We start from the raw sequence: 17,070 nt of genomic DNA, 5'->3' as shown, positions 1-17,070 counted from the left end.
TAAATTATTAGTCGTCTTATCACTTTGCAAGGGCTCTTTGTATGTACGGGAACTCCACCTTTTATCTCTAATATGCATTGTTAAATGCCATCCCCCCACCCCAAGTGTCTTTGTTTTCTGGTCTCATTTTCTGATTCATGTTGCTGTAAGTTTTAACATCTTCCGTCATGATTAGGAAAGTCTTCTCACCCCAAGGATTATAGAAATACCCATATTTTCTTCTAATCGATCTTGAGTTTTATTTCTTATGTTTCAGTCTTTAATCCATTTGAAGCAGACTTTGGAGTAAGATGTGAGGTAGAGCTCTGATGTTTGTGTTTTCTTACTGGTTTGTCACTTGTTCTTCTACCTCAGGATTTCTTAACCATGGCACTTGGGGCTAGATAATTCCATGTTGGATAAAGCATCGGCCTGCAATGCAGGAGACCCGGGTTCAATCCCTGGGTTGGGAAGATCCCCTGGAGAAGGAAATGGCAACCCATTCCAGTATTCTTGCCTGGAGAATCCCATGGACAGAGGAGCCTGGCAGGCTACGGTCCACTGGGTGGCAAAGAGTCGGACACGACTGAGTGACTTCACTTTCTTTGGCTTCTACCAGCCAGGGCCCAGTATCCACCCCCCACCCAATTGTGACAATCAAAACTGTCTCAAGACATACCCAATGCCCCTACGGGGCAGTAACACTTTATCCTGTCCTTGTTAAGTCTCTCCAGTGTCCCTAGGGGGCAGTAATGCTCTATCCTGTCCTTGTTAAGTCTCTCTCCAGTGCCCCCAGGCGGCAGTAAGGCTCTATGCCATCCTTGTTAAGAGTCTGTCCAGTTGCCAGGAACATACATCTGGGCTTGTGTCCATGAGTGGTGGAAGCACTGGATCCGGCTGGAGCGTGGGCAAATTTTGAGTCCCAGAGATATAAAAGGACCTCGAATGCCAGCTCTTGCCACCAACCCCACCTGTCATGCCATTGCAGGTGGCCGTGGTGAAGTCAGAGGACATGGAAGCGGGGTTAGCGTCCTCTGGGGGGCAGCCCTCCCCAGCAGGCGCCACTCCCCAGGTGGTCACCCTCCACATGGCAGACCCAGGAGGCAGTGTGGCCGCCGAGAGCCAGCTCGCACCCCCTGACCTGCAGCAGATCACCCTGGCGCCTGGGCCGTTCGGTGGGGCTGGCTATAGCGTCATTACAGCCCCCACCGTGGAGGAGGGCACTTCGACTCCCAGCACGCCTTACAGGTGAGCCCTGCGGCCGTTAATAGGTGTGGTGAGGGGAGCACCCCGCCCACCCACTCCTAGTTCTTAGGAGGTAAAACTAATGCATGTAAAACGACTGGGCTGTAGGGGTATGGTGTCCCTCACGGGTTAAGGGCTACTTAAGAAATTCCAGGCACTTGACAATCGTGGGCTCGGGTAACCACTCCTGTGGCGTACGTGTTTCCCTCACTTTACACGTGAGGAGGGAGTGCAGTAGCGCCCCGAAGGTCAGACGTGCTGTGGATCTGAGCCTGGCCTGTGGGCCACGTGCTCCTGGTTCTGGATCCCTGAGGTCTGGCCAGTTCTGACCTTCGTCACACACTCGGGCTCCTCCGCGACATCAGAGACCCCACCGCTGCACTTGGGTTCTTCTAGGCTGAGCCAGTCTAGGGTAGAAATGTTCGTTTTCCATGTTCACTGAACCCCTGGGCCATCGGAGGAAGCCTTGAATTCCAGTATGGGATGGGAGTCAGGAGCCCTGCCTCCCCCACTCACCCTCTCCTCCTGCCCCGCTTAGTCAGACTTGGGCTTGATTCCTGGAGCCCTTCATCTCATCACTCCATGCCCGTGAGGGGGTGGGGATAACCACTGCTAAGCTGGACGGTACACTGGACACTTGGTCCTTGCTTGTGAAGAAGGCAGCGGAGGTCCAGCTGGTAAAGGGAGGAGCCCAGGGCCAGTCTGTGGTGGCCGTGGTCTCCCGTGGCCCGCTAGTCTCCCCTGGAGCTCTGCTTCCCACTCCTGGCATCTGTGCCCACAGCGAGGAGCCCCCGGGGGAGGCAGCCCAGACCGTGGTCGTGGGTGACACCCTGAAAGAAGCTGGCACGCACTTCATCATGGCAGCCGACGGGACCCAGCTGCACCACATCCAGGTGAGGCTGGAAGGGGGCCCGCTCCGGCCTCGCCCATCTACCCGCCCCCTGCTTCCGGTCCCTCCCCAGCTCCGCCTCTCCGCACCGCCCTTTTCCCTTACGTTCCGCCCCCTCTCCACAGCTGACTGCAGACGGCTCCATCTCCTTCCCAAGTACGGAAGCCTTGGCCTCCGGCGCCAAGTGGCCCCTCCTGCAGTATGGGGGGCTGCCCAGAGATGGTCCTGAGCCCCCGGCTCCAGCCAGGACCCACCAGCCAAGGGACCCTCAGGGCTCTGCCTCTCCACCTCCTGCAGCCAGCAAACCCCTGGGCCTGGTAGTGCCCCCCTCGCCGCCATCTGCAGCTACTGCCTCATCAAAGAAGTTTTCCTGCAAGATCTGTGCCGAGGCCTTCACCGGCCGAGCAGAGATGGAGAGTCACAAACGGGCCCACGCCGGGCCGGGAGCCTTCAAGTGCCCTGACTGCCCCTTCAGCGCTCGCCAGTGGCCTGAGGTCCGGGTAGGTGCCCTGTTCCTCTGCTGGACCCTGTCTGTGTAACAAAGCTTGACTGAGCACCCTCCAGGCCGGATCGTCCGCTCCCCACTGGGCTCAGAGGTGACTCAGCAAGGCCCCAGCTCTCAGGGGGCTCAGTCTGGTAGGGAGACACACCAGGCGAGGACTGACACCAGACAGTGTCCCCAGAGTGAACGCAGCACGCACACACAGGAAATGAGTCACGTGGACTTGGGGTGCTGGGGGGACTTCCTGGAGGTGATGGCTGAGCTGGGTTGGCAGGAGCAAAGGGGTGGTACCATGAGGCAGCTGGGGAGACACGAGGGAGGTTCCTGGGACTCCATCCCGAGAAGGACCAGTTCTCAGATCTGCCTGTGTGCTGAATCCTCACACAGCTCTGTGTGGGGGGGCCGGCAGAGCCCCGAGTGTCAGGGCTGGGGGTGACCTTTAGAGGCCCCTCTTTGAGCCAGTACATTTCACAGGGGTGACCTGAGGGTGAGCAGGGACTGGGCTGAGTGGCCTCATGATGGAGCCAGCGGGGTGGCACCAGACCGTGAGCACAGGTCTGGTGCGTCAGGAGCCGTCTGTGCTGAGCGGCGCCGCCGCGCCCGCCCGCAGGCCCACATGGCGCAGCACTCGAGCCTGCGGCCCCACCAGTGCAGCCAGTGCAGCTTCGCCTCCAAGAACAAGAAGGACCTGCGGCGGCACATGCTGACCCACACCAACGAGAAGCCCTTCGAGTGCCAGCTCTGTGGGCAGCGGTGAGGCTGGGCGAAGCCTGTGGGGCTGCCGGGCCTGCGGAGGGTGGGGGGGGCACCCCTGAGCCTGCATCCTCCCTCCTCAGCTTCAACCGCAACGGGCACCTCAAGTTCCACATCCAGCGGCTCCACAGCCCTGACGGGAGGAAGACGGCAGCCCCCACTGCACGGGCCCTAGCCCGGCCGCCTACCCAGACCATCATCCTCAACAGTGATGACGAAACGCTGGCCACACTGCACAGTGAGCAGGACCCCAGGGTGGACCTGGGACTGGAGCCACTGCCCCAGCACACACCCTTGGGCTGGGGTGGAGCCGGGCCATGTCAGGTTTCCCTGGAACCCCTGAGCGAATGTCCCCCCTCTTTTCTGCCCAGCTGCCTTCCAGTCCAGTCACGGAGTCCTGGGTCCGGAGCGGCTCCAACAGGCACTGGGCCAGGAACACATCTTCGTGGCCCAGGAACAGACAGTGAGCAATCCGGTGAGAGCCTGAGTTTGGGGGCCCTGCTGGCGGATTGGGGACAGGGGTGGGGGCACCCAGAAATCTGAAGCTAGAGCTGGCCTGGCCATGACAGGAGGAAGCCACCTACATCCAAGAGATCACCACGGCAGACGGCCAGATGGTCCAGCACCTGGTGGCGTCTGACAGCCAGGTGAGCTGCCGCTGCTGACCACCCGGGCCGGGGCACCCATCCTCCCCCCAGGAGGAGGGGGGACAATACTTTGCAAACGACCCCTCTGGGGGTCCATCCTTGCAGTTGCCATTGCTGATTGGGTGGGTGTCCCCAGCCACCCTGCTCTGCCTTCCTTGTGGAGCTCCCGGGGGGCGGGCTGTCAGCATCTGCCTCTTCTCCCTTCTCAGGTACAGTACATCATTTCCCCAGACGGAGTACAGCAGCTCCTTCCCCAGGAATATGTGGTGGTGCCCGAGGGCCATCACATCCAGGTAGGCCAGGCCTGGGGCAAGGCCAGGGGAGTGGGGTGGAAAGGCGCCGACACCTTCCAGGATCACTATGTGGGCTTCCTCTCTCCAGGTACAGGAGGGCCAGATCACACACATCCAGTATGAGCAAGGGGCCCCCTTCCTTCAGGAGTCCCAGGTAGAGCCCCTGGGGACCCAGGGGAGCAGAGGCCCGGGCAGGGGGCCTGTAAGGCTGTGTCTCACTGGCTTCTGTCCTCCAGATCCAATACGTGCCTGTGTCCCCAGGCCAGCAGTTGGTCACCCAGGCCCAGCTTGAGGCTGCGGCACACTCAGCTGTTACAGGTATGGGGCTAGACCCTGAGGGCCTCGGGGGCCTGGGAACCAGGCCTCGTTCCTGGGCCTCAGGTCACCATCCTCTCCCCGCCCCTGCAGCGGTGGCCGACGCTGCCATGGCCCAAGCCCAGGGTCTCTTTGGCACAGAGGAGGCGGTGCCTGAACACATCCAACAGCTGCAGCACCAGGGCATCGAATACGACGTCATCACCCTGAGCGATGACTGAGCGAGCCCCAGGAGCCCAGCGCAGACCGTGAATGTTCATGGGCCCCGCCCTGCTGGGGGTGGAGGCCCACGGGGACTCCCTCCCTGCTCCACCAGGGATCTCCAGATACTGAGCAGCCAGCATCCTGTCACTCCTGGGGAGCCAGACCTGTGCTGCTGGGGTTGGGGACAGCCATGGGCACCAGCCAGGACATGCTGGGGGCCCCAGCCTGCAGGCAGGCTTCGGGAGAGAAGTTTATTTTTGTTGGTATGTACCCACTGGTCCCTCAGGCTCAATAAAGGGACAGAGTCTAGCCTGGCCGCTCCCTTTGTCCATGTGCTGCTACAGCTGGAACCAGGCGAGGCCTCAGGAAGCAGGAAGAGGAGCCTGTTAGAGCCCACGAGGGTGGGACTGAGGTGGGAGCTGCCCGGCCAGAGGTGCACCCTGCCTTGCCTCTGTAAGTACAGTGGCCCAGGAGGGCAGACTCATGGGGCAGCAGCCTGGTACCCAGAGAGACGGCTAGGCTGAGGAAAGTGGGCAGCACCTTCAGATGCTCCTTCCTCCCAGCCCCAGGGGCACACTGGCCCCATGCCTCGAGGTCCTCAGCGTACAGCCAGGTACCTGCACCAAGACCAACAGAGACCAGGTGCCCTGGAGCTGCACTTCCTCCTGGCCCTTGACTGTAAAACACAGCCGGCTGCCCACTCAGTGGTGGCTCCAGGCATCTAGGTTTCTACCCGCCCTCCACTCCCCAGAGGTGTCAGTGAAGCTGCTACTGGCTGTGGGAGCTTGGGGCTTGCAGGTGGTTGACGCTGCCTCTGGACCCTTCAGACTTCCTGGGCACAGCAGGATGAGAAGCTAGATCCTGGAGCCCGGGGCCAGGTGTGAAGGCCCAGAAGTCGTGAGAAGGTGCGCCTGGATGTGCAGTGGAGGGCTGCAGTCCTGCGAGTGGCTCCAGCTTCCTCAGTCTGCTCTGCCCTCAAGACCCTCACACGTCCTCAGGGGGGGTTTCTGTATTTCCTTTTACAAATGAAACAAGGTGGCAACAGGATGGGGTGAGGGAAGGGAGGGAGGGCAGGACGGGGCTATTTACAGGGGGCCTGGAGTGAGTGTGAGGCGGGGAGTTGGGGGGACGTGGGCAGGGAGGGGGCGCCCTGGCAGAGCCACGTCTTCCTATGTCATCAGGGGCCGCCCCACGAGGCGGGTCCTGGGGTCCACTCTGCCCCCAGAGCCCCAGCAGTCCACAGCAGCACCCGGGAGCTCCTCCTCCCCGCAGGCTGTGTTAAGTGGAGTGCGGCTCTCGGCTCGGGCCCTGCTCCCGGCCTGAGTCCCGGTCCTTGGCCTCTGAGGATGCGGAGCCGCTGGAGCCATGGCTGCGCCCCGACTGTCGGCAGGTGGCGCTCAGCTCCTGCAACCGCTCAGGTGTGGGCCCCCACTTGGCGAAGCCGGGCTCGTTCTGCAGGAAGAGCACGGCCGTGCTGTGGACGGCCTTGTAGTGCATTTCCTCCCTGTGGGCAAAAGCAGTGGCTCAAGGCAGGGCCCAGCAGGGCGAGCCCAGCCCGGCCCCCCGCCCCGCCCACCCGGCACCCACTTCTTGCAGACGTGCTGGGAGCCACTGCGGTACTCGTGCTCGAAGGCAGGCAGAACCAGCTGGTGGCGCTTGAAGCGGCTCTGCTCCATGCGGGTGAGCGCTGGGGTTGGGGGTTCTCGCCACTCAGGGATGAACACGATGAAGGACAGGGGCTCTGGCGAGCTCTCAAGCAGTTTCTGTGGGAAGGGTCCCAGGGAGGGTATCAGGGGCTTGCATTCCAGGCCGCTGGCTCTCTGGCTTGCCAACCAAGCCCCCACACCCAGTCACACACCCACCTCAAAGTGAGAGACCATGGCGTCCATGAGCTCCTCACAGAAGGGAGGGTTGGCCTCGAAGGAACCGCTCAGTGGCGAGAAGTCCAGGCAGGGCCTGGGGGAAGAGGCGAGCGTGTAGGTCCCACCAGGACCCAGCCCCTCCACCAAGAACAGGTGCCACCCCCACCACAGGCAGCCCTTTGGAGAGAGGGCTCTGGTCAGGCCAGGGGCCAAGGGCCACCCTTGGTTTGTCCTGGGACAAGAGGTGGCCCACTCTGTTGAACAGCTGAGGACAGAGAGGCTCAGGCTTGGGGGCCAAGTCCACGGAGCTGGTTAGGGGAGGCAGTAGGGCCCAAACCCAGTGGTGACCAGGCTGCCCTCCCGCTGGCCTGGCTGCCTCAGTGCCCCATCCGCTCACTGTGGGACCAGGTGCTCCGCCTCCTGACCCAGGATAGTTTACTGAACGCCACTGGCTGGGTCGGGGCTGGCATAGGTTCCCAGACCTGCAGCCCCGTGTCCACGGCCACAGGGCTGGTGACGGGGGAGGCAGGGACTCCACCCGAAACTGCTCAGGCCCCAAGCCCTCCAGCATCGGGAAGCAGCTGACCCCAGTGGGCTCTGTAACCGCCCAGCCCTGAAGCCCCCCAGCATCGGAAAGCAGCTGACCCTGGTGGGCTCTGTAACCGCCCAGGCCCGAAGCCCCTCGGCATCAGGAAGCAGCTGACCCCGGTGGGCTCTGTGCCCTGGAGGACACTACCCAGGCAGGAGGCCCAGAAGCATGGGGCACTCACCCGCGGGAGCCGAAGTAGCCGTCTGTGTCAGGAAAGGCGGAGCAGTACTGGCGGAAGTAGCAGTTGAGGGGCGAGGCGAAGCACTCGAAGCTGACGCCGAAGAGTCGGTGCAGTGCCTCGAAGACGTGCACCGGCAGCGAGCCCTGCAGGCCTGTGCCCTCGTAGAGACCCACGCCGAACATCATCTGCGGAGCGGCTGGCTCAGCCTCGGGCGGCCTCCCCGCCCTCCGGGTCAGCCCGCCCCCAGCTGCCCCGGCCAGTACCTGGTACCGGCGGAGCAGACACCAGACCCGGGGCAGGAATCTCTCAAAGGCGGAGTCGTCGATGCAGCTGTAGCGGTAAAGGAGCCACTGTGGGGCAGAAAGCAGTGGGCTTCAACTGCAGCCCGCCCACTGCCGCCCCCTCAGCAGATTCCAGCTGAGAGAGGGCCGGCCCCACGCGCCCTCCTGGAGCCACCTCCCACCGTGGCTCTTACCAGCTTGCTGAAGTAGTTGCGGCTGACCTTGACCATCTCGCCCTTGTAGCGGACGCAGACCACGCTGTTCTCCACGTGCATCTCCACGCTGGGCATGGGGGGCGCGGGCACGGCCAGCCGCACTGGGTAGCAGTACACCAGGCGGGGCTCCACCTCAGGCGCCTCCACCTCCTCTGCGGGCAGGAGCACGGGGAGGGCGTCACCCTCTGAAGCGTCACCCAGACGCTTCCCACGTGCGCCCCAGGGACCAGGAGAGGTAAGTCCCATCCCGGGGAGGAGTGAACTGCAGCTCAGGGAAGTGACGTGACATGAAAGTCGCTCAGTCGTGTCCGACTCTTTGCGACCCCATGGACTATACAGTCCATGTAACTCTCTGGGCCACAATACTGGAGTGGGTAACCTTTCCCTTCTCCAGAGGATCTTCCCAACCCAGGGATCGAGCCCAGGTCTCCCACATTGCAGCGGATTCTTTACCAGCTGAGCCACAAGGGAAGCCCAACAGCAGCTCAGATGGTTCAGTAACTAAGGAGACAGCTAGGCAACTGGCAGGAGCAAGAAGCGGGGGTCCACATCAACACGCTCTGAACCCACTCAGGCCACCATACCTTGGGGCCTGGTGGGCAAGCTGTGGGTTTGCTGCCATGGAGAAGTTATGAGAACTACACTGCCTGCCTCGTAACAGTCATGAGACTGTGCGTAGGGCTCTTCTGGGGCCCAGCACTTGGAGGTCCCCGAATCCTTACACTCTCCTGTGGCTAGGTGTCACCCCTCAGAGAGGCTTACAGAGGACGGATGTGAAAGCAGGCCGCCTGCCTATCTCCGTCTGTCTCTCACACCTCCAGCCCTCCCTTTCTTATCACTTCTGTTTCCCAGAGGGCGCGGAAACCCCAGAGCCAAAGGTCACAGCAGGTCCCACTGTTGGGAGAAACCGGCCTTCCCGAACCAGTCCGCGGCCTTGAAACTCAGCCTTACTTGTCCCTTCTGTACCACCTGGTGCCCTACCTGGGATGTTGTTTTCCTTGAGGATGGCAAGGTGCTTCTCTCGGATCCGTTTGACGTACTCCAGGGAGATGTGGTAGATCTTGCTGCAGATGCCTTCCACGGAGTCCTTGGCTGCGGCCGAGACGTGGGGGCCACACTGCCTCCGCAGGTGTTCCAGGCGGTCCTGAGGGGGAGAGAGACTCCTGGTCAGGCTCCAGGGGCTGGCGTGGGAGGGCTGTCAGATCCCAACTGTCCGCGTCCTGAAACAGGCTCTGCTACTTACTAACTGTGTCACTTGGACAAATCCCTTGGCATCACTGAATCTTATTGCTCAACAGTTAAGAGAACACAAAATACTTACCTAACAAGGCAGTTTGAATATTAAATGCAGTCATTCCCATTAAGGATCTGCCACACCCTTGGTATGCAATTACGTATCTAATAAAAGCCAGCACTTACTACTGGGATTACGCTAGGGCAAATTTGATACTTGCTGGGGAAACAGACAAACCAGGAATAATCCCTGCTTACAAGGCATCTGCAGTTTATGGGGAGAATGGCTGTTGTAAAACGGGCTCTCTGGGAACTGCAGATTTAGATTTGCGCCTTCAGCGATTTGTAAGGTTAACTGTAGGCCTTTGTAATTACGCTGAATTGCACATGTCAAAGTGATGGGTGAAAATGAGTCACTCTTGCTAGTGAGGTCACCTACCTTTATCACTCTCTACGTGTCAAGTACACAGTTACTATCGTGAAGTGCGAAACCTTGTCTCTTGTGAAAAATGGTCCTGAAAAGAAAGCCCATTGCTAGTGCTGGTGGAGAGTTAAAGAGTGATGGGTTTGGGCCAGAAAACAGAATTGTTTTGGACTATTAAAGTGGGCGGTTGAATCTGGTGGTAGCTCTGAACTGCAGTAGGGCTGCACACACCAAGCAAAGGCAGTCTGTCCATCTGTTTTCCAAAAATCTAAAGGGAGGTGTTGGAACATTAAGTTGAAAAGGCAGCTACTTTGGTGTGTGGCCAAGCACAGGATTCCAGTAAGAACCGTAACAGAAGTGTTCTTTGGGAGAAAGCCAGGAGCTGAGCGGAACAGCTCCACAGACATGAGTTGGGGACCTGATGAGTGTCAAAGGTCGGCCGAATGCACAGGAGGCGGCTGCCATAGGGGCCTGCCTGGCCTTGGCAGGCAAAGTGGGCTTCTTGGAAGTAGTGGCCTTCCACCCAGGGCTACTCACCATGTAGTCCTCCTTGGAGGCAGAGTGGTCCTTCCGCAGCCAGCTGAAGGTATCCTCCACATTCCACTTGACCACCTTCCTGCTGTCAGGAGACGCACTCCTGCCAGTTGAGGGCGCATAAAAAGGGGCTGGCTGTTAAGCACCCGCTGCCCCCTCCTTCCTTCTCCCATTCCGCTGCCACTGGTGTTTGAGCATCAACACCCAGGCTGACAGTGCAACCCTTGCTGTCTGAGGGAGCAGGCCCCACTCCAGCCACCAAGCATCATGACTGGGCCCCAGAGGTGGGCCTGAAGGCCCAGGCCCTCCCCTTGCGCTGGTCGGAGACCGGTCACACTGGGCCAGGAGACAAGAGCCAAACAAACCTGGACTCGATGAGCCGCCTGGCCGCCTCTGCGTACTTGAAGAGCAGACGCTTGGCCTCCTCCCGGAACTTGATTCGGGATAACCTGGGTCAGAGAGCAAGGAGAGTGAGCCTGCCTACCCTGGCGTGGGCACACACACCACGAGGCTGGGGTCGGCTGGCCTGGCTGGGGGGCATACCTGATGGGAATGTCGTTCATGATTTCGCGAAACATGGAAGGTGACACCACCGGCTCACAGTTGCTTGGCAACAGGGGGTCAGAGCCTTTGTCCACAACCTTGCGCTCCAGCATCCAGCGGTTGAAAGATTCCCGGGGCGGCTCAATGCCTGTGGGACAGGACAGCAGATCAAAGTCCAGATCCAGCCGGCAGGCTCCATGGGGCGGCACTGGAGGCGTGGCGTGGGCGCCAGAGGTCCCACAGTAAACAAGGGACAGCCCCCGCTACGGCAGGAGCTCAGTCCCAGGCAACATCTCCCGAAGTGTGTTCTGAGAACTGCTAGTTCCATAAAAGGCACAAGGCGTAACAACGAAGGGACGGATGGATTCTGTATCTCAGCCAAGTTTAAGCAGGCTTATTAATAAAAGCTACAGTTTACTAAGCACTTACTCCCTGGAGTAAGTGTGTGAGGGGTAGGTGCTCGGCTTTTTATGCCCTTTAACAGATACATAAAAAGGCTGTGAATACTGCCTGGCAGATAGTGCCTAGCGCCTATTTTTTGTTGTTCGGGTGTTGTTGATGCTAGGTAGACACCCTTACGTAAGCACTGTTACTACCGCTACCTTACAGGTGAGAAAACTCGAGTGCCGAGAGGTTGGTCAATAAGCCCAGAGTCACAGAGCAGCAGTTACTGGAGCTGGGACCCCTCCAGAACACAGGCGCAGCCCCTGGGCTCCACGGTGCCACTCCCCGAGCCCCACTGGCCAAGCCCCAGCTCCAGCTCATGGTGGGCGCACACAAGGCAGGTGGGCCCAGGAGGCAGTACCCTCTCGCTGCTGGCACAGCTCCCGGTAGTGCTGCCGGAGCTTCAGGATGAGCTGGGAGCGGAGCAGCTCCACCTCGGGGTGTGGAGGCAGCACCTCCGAAGGCCCCCGGTGCTTGATGACCGCGTTGGTCTGAATGTCCAGATCCCAGTACACCCTGGGGGCACAGACAGAGCAATGAGGAGGCAGACGCCCTACCTGCTCCCCTCTCCGCACCCCCCCTACACACACAGTCCTGGGCAGGCCAGCCATCCAGGATGGGCAGCAGCAAGGACTCACTCTGTGGGTCGGAGGAGAGCTGCCTGCTGTTTATCTTCAGGGGACGTGCCCCAGATCTTCAGCGTTGGGGTTCCTGGGATGCTGGGGGAGCTGGGGACTGACGGGCCCGTGGGCGTTATGGGGATTTCAATCTGGATTAAGAATCAAAGGTCTGAGGTCAGGGGAGCTGGCCAGGCTCCACCGCTGCGAGCCCCACCTCCTGACTGACTGGCAAAGCCCAGCGCACAGGGGCCCTGCCAGCTGCCTGCCCGCCCCGGTCCGCTGACACTCACCTTGGGCTTCTTCACGCCATTGCCGCTGGGCTGCTCTTCTGAGAACTGCCGCTTTCGGGGCTTGTTCTCAGCCAGGGGGGTTTCCACCAAGCTTGAGTCTTGGGGCAGGGGGGTCGCATTCAGCCCTAAAGGGTCCGACTGGTGGAGGGAGACCAGCAGAGTTGCAACCAGGGCCGGCAGCTTAAAAGCCCCAGTACTGCGAGTCCTGGCCCCCTCCCGCCCCTACTCCTACTCCTTGGAGAAGAGCACAGGGGCTGGGGTGCAGGACGAACACTGGGCTCCGCTCCTGCATCTGTGCACCCCAGGCCAGGGCCTTCTCCTCCCAGTTGGGCCCTGCTGAGCCCTACCTCGCCTCTGAAAGTGTGATATAAGGGGTCAACGCAGGTGACCAGTTTAAAACGACGCCTGGCATGAGAACCAGAATGGGGGGATTCCCTGGTGGCCCAGTGGCTAGAACTTGGTGCTTTCACTGCTGAGGGCGAGGGTTTGATCTCCAGTCAGGGAACTAAAGATCCTGCATGCTGAACAGCACGGCTAGAAAGAACCAGAACGACAGGAATAAAGGGGAAACTTAAGAAACACTTGGAACTCCTGTGGTGATACTGCAAGTATGAGTGTGACGGCGGGCAGGGTGCAAGTCCTGCTCTGCCTCTTACTGCCTTGAGGTCTTGGGCCAGTCCCTTCCCCTCTCTGAGCCTCACTGTGTTCATCTGCAAAATGGGGGTGGACTGTGCCCAGAAAACAAAGTCTGCCCCAAGTGACAAGGACCCAGACAGACAGCCCACACCCACATGTCCCTGTCACGTCAACACGGGCTCCCAGACAGTGCTGCTCACCGCTTCCCACTTTCACTCAGCTAACCTCACACACTGGTTCTCAAGGGAGCCTTCCCTGTCCTCCCCCTTCCCTAGACCTGCTTGGCACCCCTGCTGGGCTCTGATCCTGTTTTCCTGCAGGTGCTACACTGTAATCCGGGGCGCCCCCAGCAGGCAAGGGCAGGACTAGATCCACCTTGCTCACGACTGCATCCCAGGCACAGTGCCCAATGTGCTACCCAAGCTCAACAGCACCCCCTCACAGAATCATCTTCCTGTGTCAGACAGTCTCTGCTACTGCAAGGCAGTGTCAGGTGAGTTAACAGCTGCTCAGGGTACATTTGGGGAAGGCCCAGATGCCAGAAGCCGCTGAGACACCACCCCGCCCCGCCCCGCCCCGAGGCTGGCACTCACAATCACGTCGTGCTGGCCGAGCACGGGCATCTCCCACAGGGACTGGTTGGTGAATCGGTTGAAGTAGTAGGGACGGTTCTCCCTTCGGCTCCAGCACTTCTCCCAGCCTGCGTGCACCAGCTCCTCTACAAACAAGCATGGAATCCAGCCAGGGTCACGGCTGCTCCTGGGCACCCTGCCGACCCCACTGCCCTGCCACGGCCCCTCGCCGGTACCTGGGAGGTCCTGCACCAGGCGGATGGGCTTTGGAGAACAGGGCTGGCTCTGACTGGAGGTGCCGGGGGAGTGACTCAACAAGGATGCTTCCTCCCGGGGGCTGCCGTGATTCTCATTGGCCATCTCAGCACCCACACCGGACCTGCCACACAGAGGACTGAAAGGTGTCAGGGCCAGCAGGGCGTGGAGGTCGATCTCCCCACCCCCACGACTGCACCCGAATTACAGTCCACCAAGGGCCCCAGTGACCACCTACACCTGTGAAGCCGATCTAGTCCCATGCTGGAGGGCAGCCTGCTGCCACAGGAGCCCTCAGGCCTACGTTGCTGTTCCCTCAACTGTCAAATGGGGGCGCTCCCGTTACTCTTTTGGCCTGGAATACTCTTTCCCCATCCATGTCTCTGCCTGGCTTACTACTAGGTCCTCCATCCTCCAGGAACCGGTCCTTCGTTCCCTTCCCCAAGCTAGGCGGTCAGAGTCCCTCCCTAGGATTGTAGCACTCAAATCCTCTGGGCCATCAACTCAGTTTGCCCCCCTCCATTAGACTGTCAGAACTCCCAGGCCTCAGAAGTGGGTCGTTTGGCTCTCTCTGGCGCTCAGCAAGGTACCATTCTGTGAATCACAAGTATTCATTCTGTGAATGTTTACAAAGCACCAAGAGTGGCAGACAAGATCAAACAGGGTCTGCACCTGAGAAAGTTGTTCCCATAAGCAGCAGCAGTAACTGCTCCTCTTCCCTTTTCCTACCCCGTAAAATCTAACTGGAACACAGCCCAGAGCAGGAAGGAGTATGGCTTCAAATTAGATGCCTCCTCCTAACTACAGACCAGGAAGGTATCTGTTGCTAAAAGAACCAGTATAGCTGAAAAGGAATACCGAGTTCAGTCCTTCATAATCCCCAGGTGAAAATTTACTTTAAACACCCACAGAAGGGTCAGCTCCTTCCGATTAGCATTCTCTATTACCCCACCCAAAGCACACTGGCACAAGCCTCAATGGCCAAAGTGGTTCCCAACCCGGCCGTCAGACTCCTAGGGGGGCAACTGAGATCAGGCTGACACTCCGAGAGTCGTTTCAGTGTCGTGACACCCCAAAGAAATCAAACGTTTACCCACAAAGAGACCACAAAGGCATAAACACTGGTTTTTCTCTGCTGCTGAAATTTTATCAACTCATTGTGGTCGCATTGATTATTTCATGATGATCAGAAGCTCTGATGTTGTTGACAACAGCATAGCAATCATTGGGTGGTGGTTTTTATTGTACATTCAGTCATAGACATCATTGTTAATTTGGAAAAGGCAAAGTGGTCACTTCGTCTGTACGGTTTGGCGGATAAAAATGCAGGGAGCAAGAGAACACACAACAAAAGGGGGCCAGGATAACAAAAAGGCTTGGAACCACCGACCAAGGGAAGCTGCCTTGGTTCTCTGGGGAAAAGGATGCCCTATGCCTTAGGGCTGACCCCCAGGTCTCAAGGCTGAACAAGGTCCCTCTTTCTCTCACCCTCTGGGGTCTGCAACGCTAGCATGAGAGGGTTTTCTTCTCCGGCCAGATGGACCCCCACGTCACCGGGTCCCACAGAGGCAGTGGGGGGGGGCCTGCAGGAAAGCACAGCGCAGGAGGATGGGCTGGTCAGCAGTGGAGTGGACCGGGGCCCAGGGGATTCCTTGCATCAGCAACTGCAGAGCAAAGAGAAGAAAAGAGTCGCAGACCTATGAAATGCTGTAGAACAGGGACAATGGCACGAGAGGCAAAGAGAGAGCACGTCGGAGCCCCCAGGACAGGGCAGGACACACTGTGGGAGACATGGGGATTCAGGGGATGAAAACAGCATTTCTCAAGCTTCCCAACAGCCAACAGGTTCACCTTCACGGACTTGCAGCCCACACAGTCCCCCAGGGCCGGGCTGAGGAGTGCCCTGAGCCTGCTTTAATGCTCTGCTCTGATGGTTGTCACATTTTTTATAAGTATTTAACAAAGGGCCTGTGCTTTCATTTGGACACTTGACACCACAAATTGTAAGCTGGTCTGGCCAACCACAGTACTAAGACAAAAGTGAACAAACATACACATCACGGATCAGGCACGGCCCCAAGCCACCTACAGTGAGTGAAAAAACATTTCTTTGAATCAGGTCTTTAATTCTAAAGACAATAAAATATGCAAATGCATTAAACAACAGAGCTTGTTCACCTTTATTGAAATACTTTTCCCCAAGCAATACTGTGTGATACTGGTGCAGCAGGTAGGTCAACTATGCAGAGAAGAAACAAGCAGTTTTGGGCCTCACCGTTTAATGAGGCCGAACCATGACACAGCAGTGTTTCCAAAACGAGCTGTGCATCAGAAACACCAGGGAACTTGTTTAAAAAAAACCCTCAGATTCCTGTCCGTCACTCCACATCGTAGAGAAACGGGGAGGGGAGGTTCACAAGTATCTGTATTTTTCACACACACCCCCAAGAGTGGGGTTGGGAAACCGGATGACTAATTTTCTCACTTTACACCACTTCAAATCTTTACCAATTTTGTTATGATTAAAAAGCTTTTTAATTTCCCAGGTGATCTGGATACAGCAGGTCGATGGCTAAAACACCAGGTCTGGGTTTGGACAGACCCCGGTTCCACACGCTTCTGCCATTTTCCGACTTCTAACAAGAATCATTCGGCCTCTACGGTCTCAATGCGTAGAGCCTAGCACATTGTACACTCTCAGTAGGAAATAACTGCTATTACTAAAAGAACATTTTTATTTATCCTGTGGCTTCCCGACCCCCAGGCATACCGCAGTTCAACAGTGCCCAGCAGCTTAAGGATAAACAACTGTATCTGCGTAACCACAGGAACCCACCAGAAGAGGAAAAAAAAAAACAAACAAAACAAAAACTCCGACTCCAGGATTGGAGGAAGATGGGGCGGGATCATTCAGTAACGCACCAATCAAAGTCCTCCGACCCAGTAGGGCGGCGTCAAAGGGCTCCCGAAGTGCGCAGGCGCGGGGGGAGCGCGCAGGAGGGGGTGGGCCGACTCCTAGCGCGCGCGCACTTTCCTCCTACCCTCTAGCGGGGGCGGGCTGTTTGGCGCGCGCGCGCGCCGGCCCATCTCCCGGGCTCCGCCCCCCGCCCCGCCGCGCGCTCCCGCCCCCGGGCTGAGGCGACTCAGAGTCGGAGCCCGACACAAAGGCGGTGGCGGCGGCAGCAGCGGAGGGGCCCTAGAGGCCGCTCCGCCCGCGCTCTCCGGACCCAACTCGCTCATCCAGGCCACCGGCTCGGCCGCCCACCCGTGGGCCTAAGATGGCGGCGGCGGCAGAGACGGGACAAGCGGTAGCCCGGAGCGGAAAGCGCCGGAGGGGCCACCGCCGCCTGGCTTCGGAACCCCAGACCCTGGCGCGGCTCGCGGCGGGACCATGGCTTCCTGGGGCTCTTACCTGCCCGCAGCGGACTCGAGGGGACGCGGTTACACGTTCTGCTCGACCGCCCGTTTTGCCGCCTCCGCCTCGCCCTCCCCAACGCCGCTGCCGCCATCTTGTGTCCCGGGCCGGGACTCCGCGCTGCGCATGCGCTGGTACCGCCTCTGAGG

General features: G+C 59.1%; 2 protein-coding genes across 6 annotated transcripts in view; one reads left to right on the top strand and one right to left on the bottom strand.

Annotated features, from left to right (window-relative positions):
- ZNF335 (zinc finger protein 335) overlaps window positions 1–9,380 on the top strand; it is a 23,611-nt gene extending 14,231 nt beyond the window's left edge. For 2 of the 3 annotated variants that reach the window (XM_055545151.1, XM_055545153.1), the window contains 12 exons: window positions 968–1,227; window positions 2,006–2,117; window positions 2,239–2,613; window positions 3,226–3,368; window positions 3,452–3,606; window positions 3,740–3,843; window positions 3,938–4,015; window positions 4,225–4,308; window positions 4,397–4,462; window positions 4,545–4,626; window positions 4,717–8,190; window positions 8,808–9,380. In XM_055545151.1, the coding sequence (XP_055401126.1) occupies window positions 968–1,227; window positions 2,006–2,117; window positions 2,239–2,613; window positions 3,226–3,368; window positions 3,452–3,606; window positions 3,740–3,843; window positions 3,938–4,015; window positions 4,225–4,308; window positions 4,397–4,462; window positions 4,545–4,626; window positions 4,717–4,844 (1,587 nt within the window). In that variant the 3' untranslated portion in view covers window positions 4,845–8,190; window positions 8,808–9,380. The remainder of the gene's footprint in view (window positions 1–967; window positions 1,228–2,005; window positions 2,118–2,238; window positions 2,614–3,225; window positions 3,369–3,451; window positions 3,607–3,739; window positions 3,844–3,937; window positions 4,016–4,224; window positions 4,309–4,396; window positions 4,463–4,544; window positions 4,627–4,716; window positions 8,191–8,807) is intronic. The other variant, XM_055545152.1, reaches the window with a different exon arrangement.
- On the bottom strand, window positions 5,824–17,070 carry PCIF1 (phosphorylated CTD interacting factor 1). Of its 3 annotated transcripts, none has more exons than XM_055545157.1 (17): window positions 16,919–17,070; window positions 14,995–15,170; window positions 13,488–13,630; window positions 13,273–13,397; window positions 12,044–12,181; window positions 11,772–11,902; window positions 11,495–11,649; window positions 10,690–10,837; window positions 10,512–10,595; window positions 10,150–10,249; window positions 8,937–9,099; window positions 7,935–8,107; window positions 7,723–7,809; window positions 7,460–7,644; window positions 6,690–6,783; window positions 6,415–6,590; window positions 5,824–6,331 (listed from the first exon to the last, which is right to left on the bottom strand). In XM_055545157.1, the coding sequence occupies exons 3-17, from the start codon at window positions 13,609–13,611 to the stop codon at window positions 6,106–6,108; spliced, it is 2,109 nt and encodes a 702-aa protein (XP_055401132.1). In that variant the 5' UTR covers window positions 13,612–13,630; window positions 14,995–15,170; window positions 16,919–17,070; the 3' UTR covers window positions 5,824–6,105. The 3 variants fall into 3 exon arrangements, with proteins under 3 accessions (XP_055401132.1, XP_055401131.1, XP_055401130.1); XM_055545156.1 differs by adding an exon at window positions 15,685–15,745 and having other exon boundaries at window positions 7,460–7,809; window positions 16,919–17,037; XM_055545155.1 differs by having other exon boundaries at window positions 7,460–7,809.

Source organism: Bubalus kerabau, chromosome 13 (assembly GCF_029407905.1).
Source record: "Bubalus kerabau isolate K-KA32 ecotype Philippines breed swamp buffalo chromosome 13, PCC_UOA_SB_1v2, whole genome shotgun sequence".
NCBI classification, from domain to species: Eukaryota; Metazoa; Chordata; class Mammalia; order Artiodactyla; family Bovidae; genus Bubalus; species Bubalus kerabau.
This window is presented reverse-complemented; position numbering and strand designations above follow the sequence as displayed.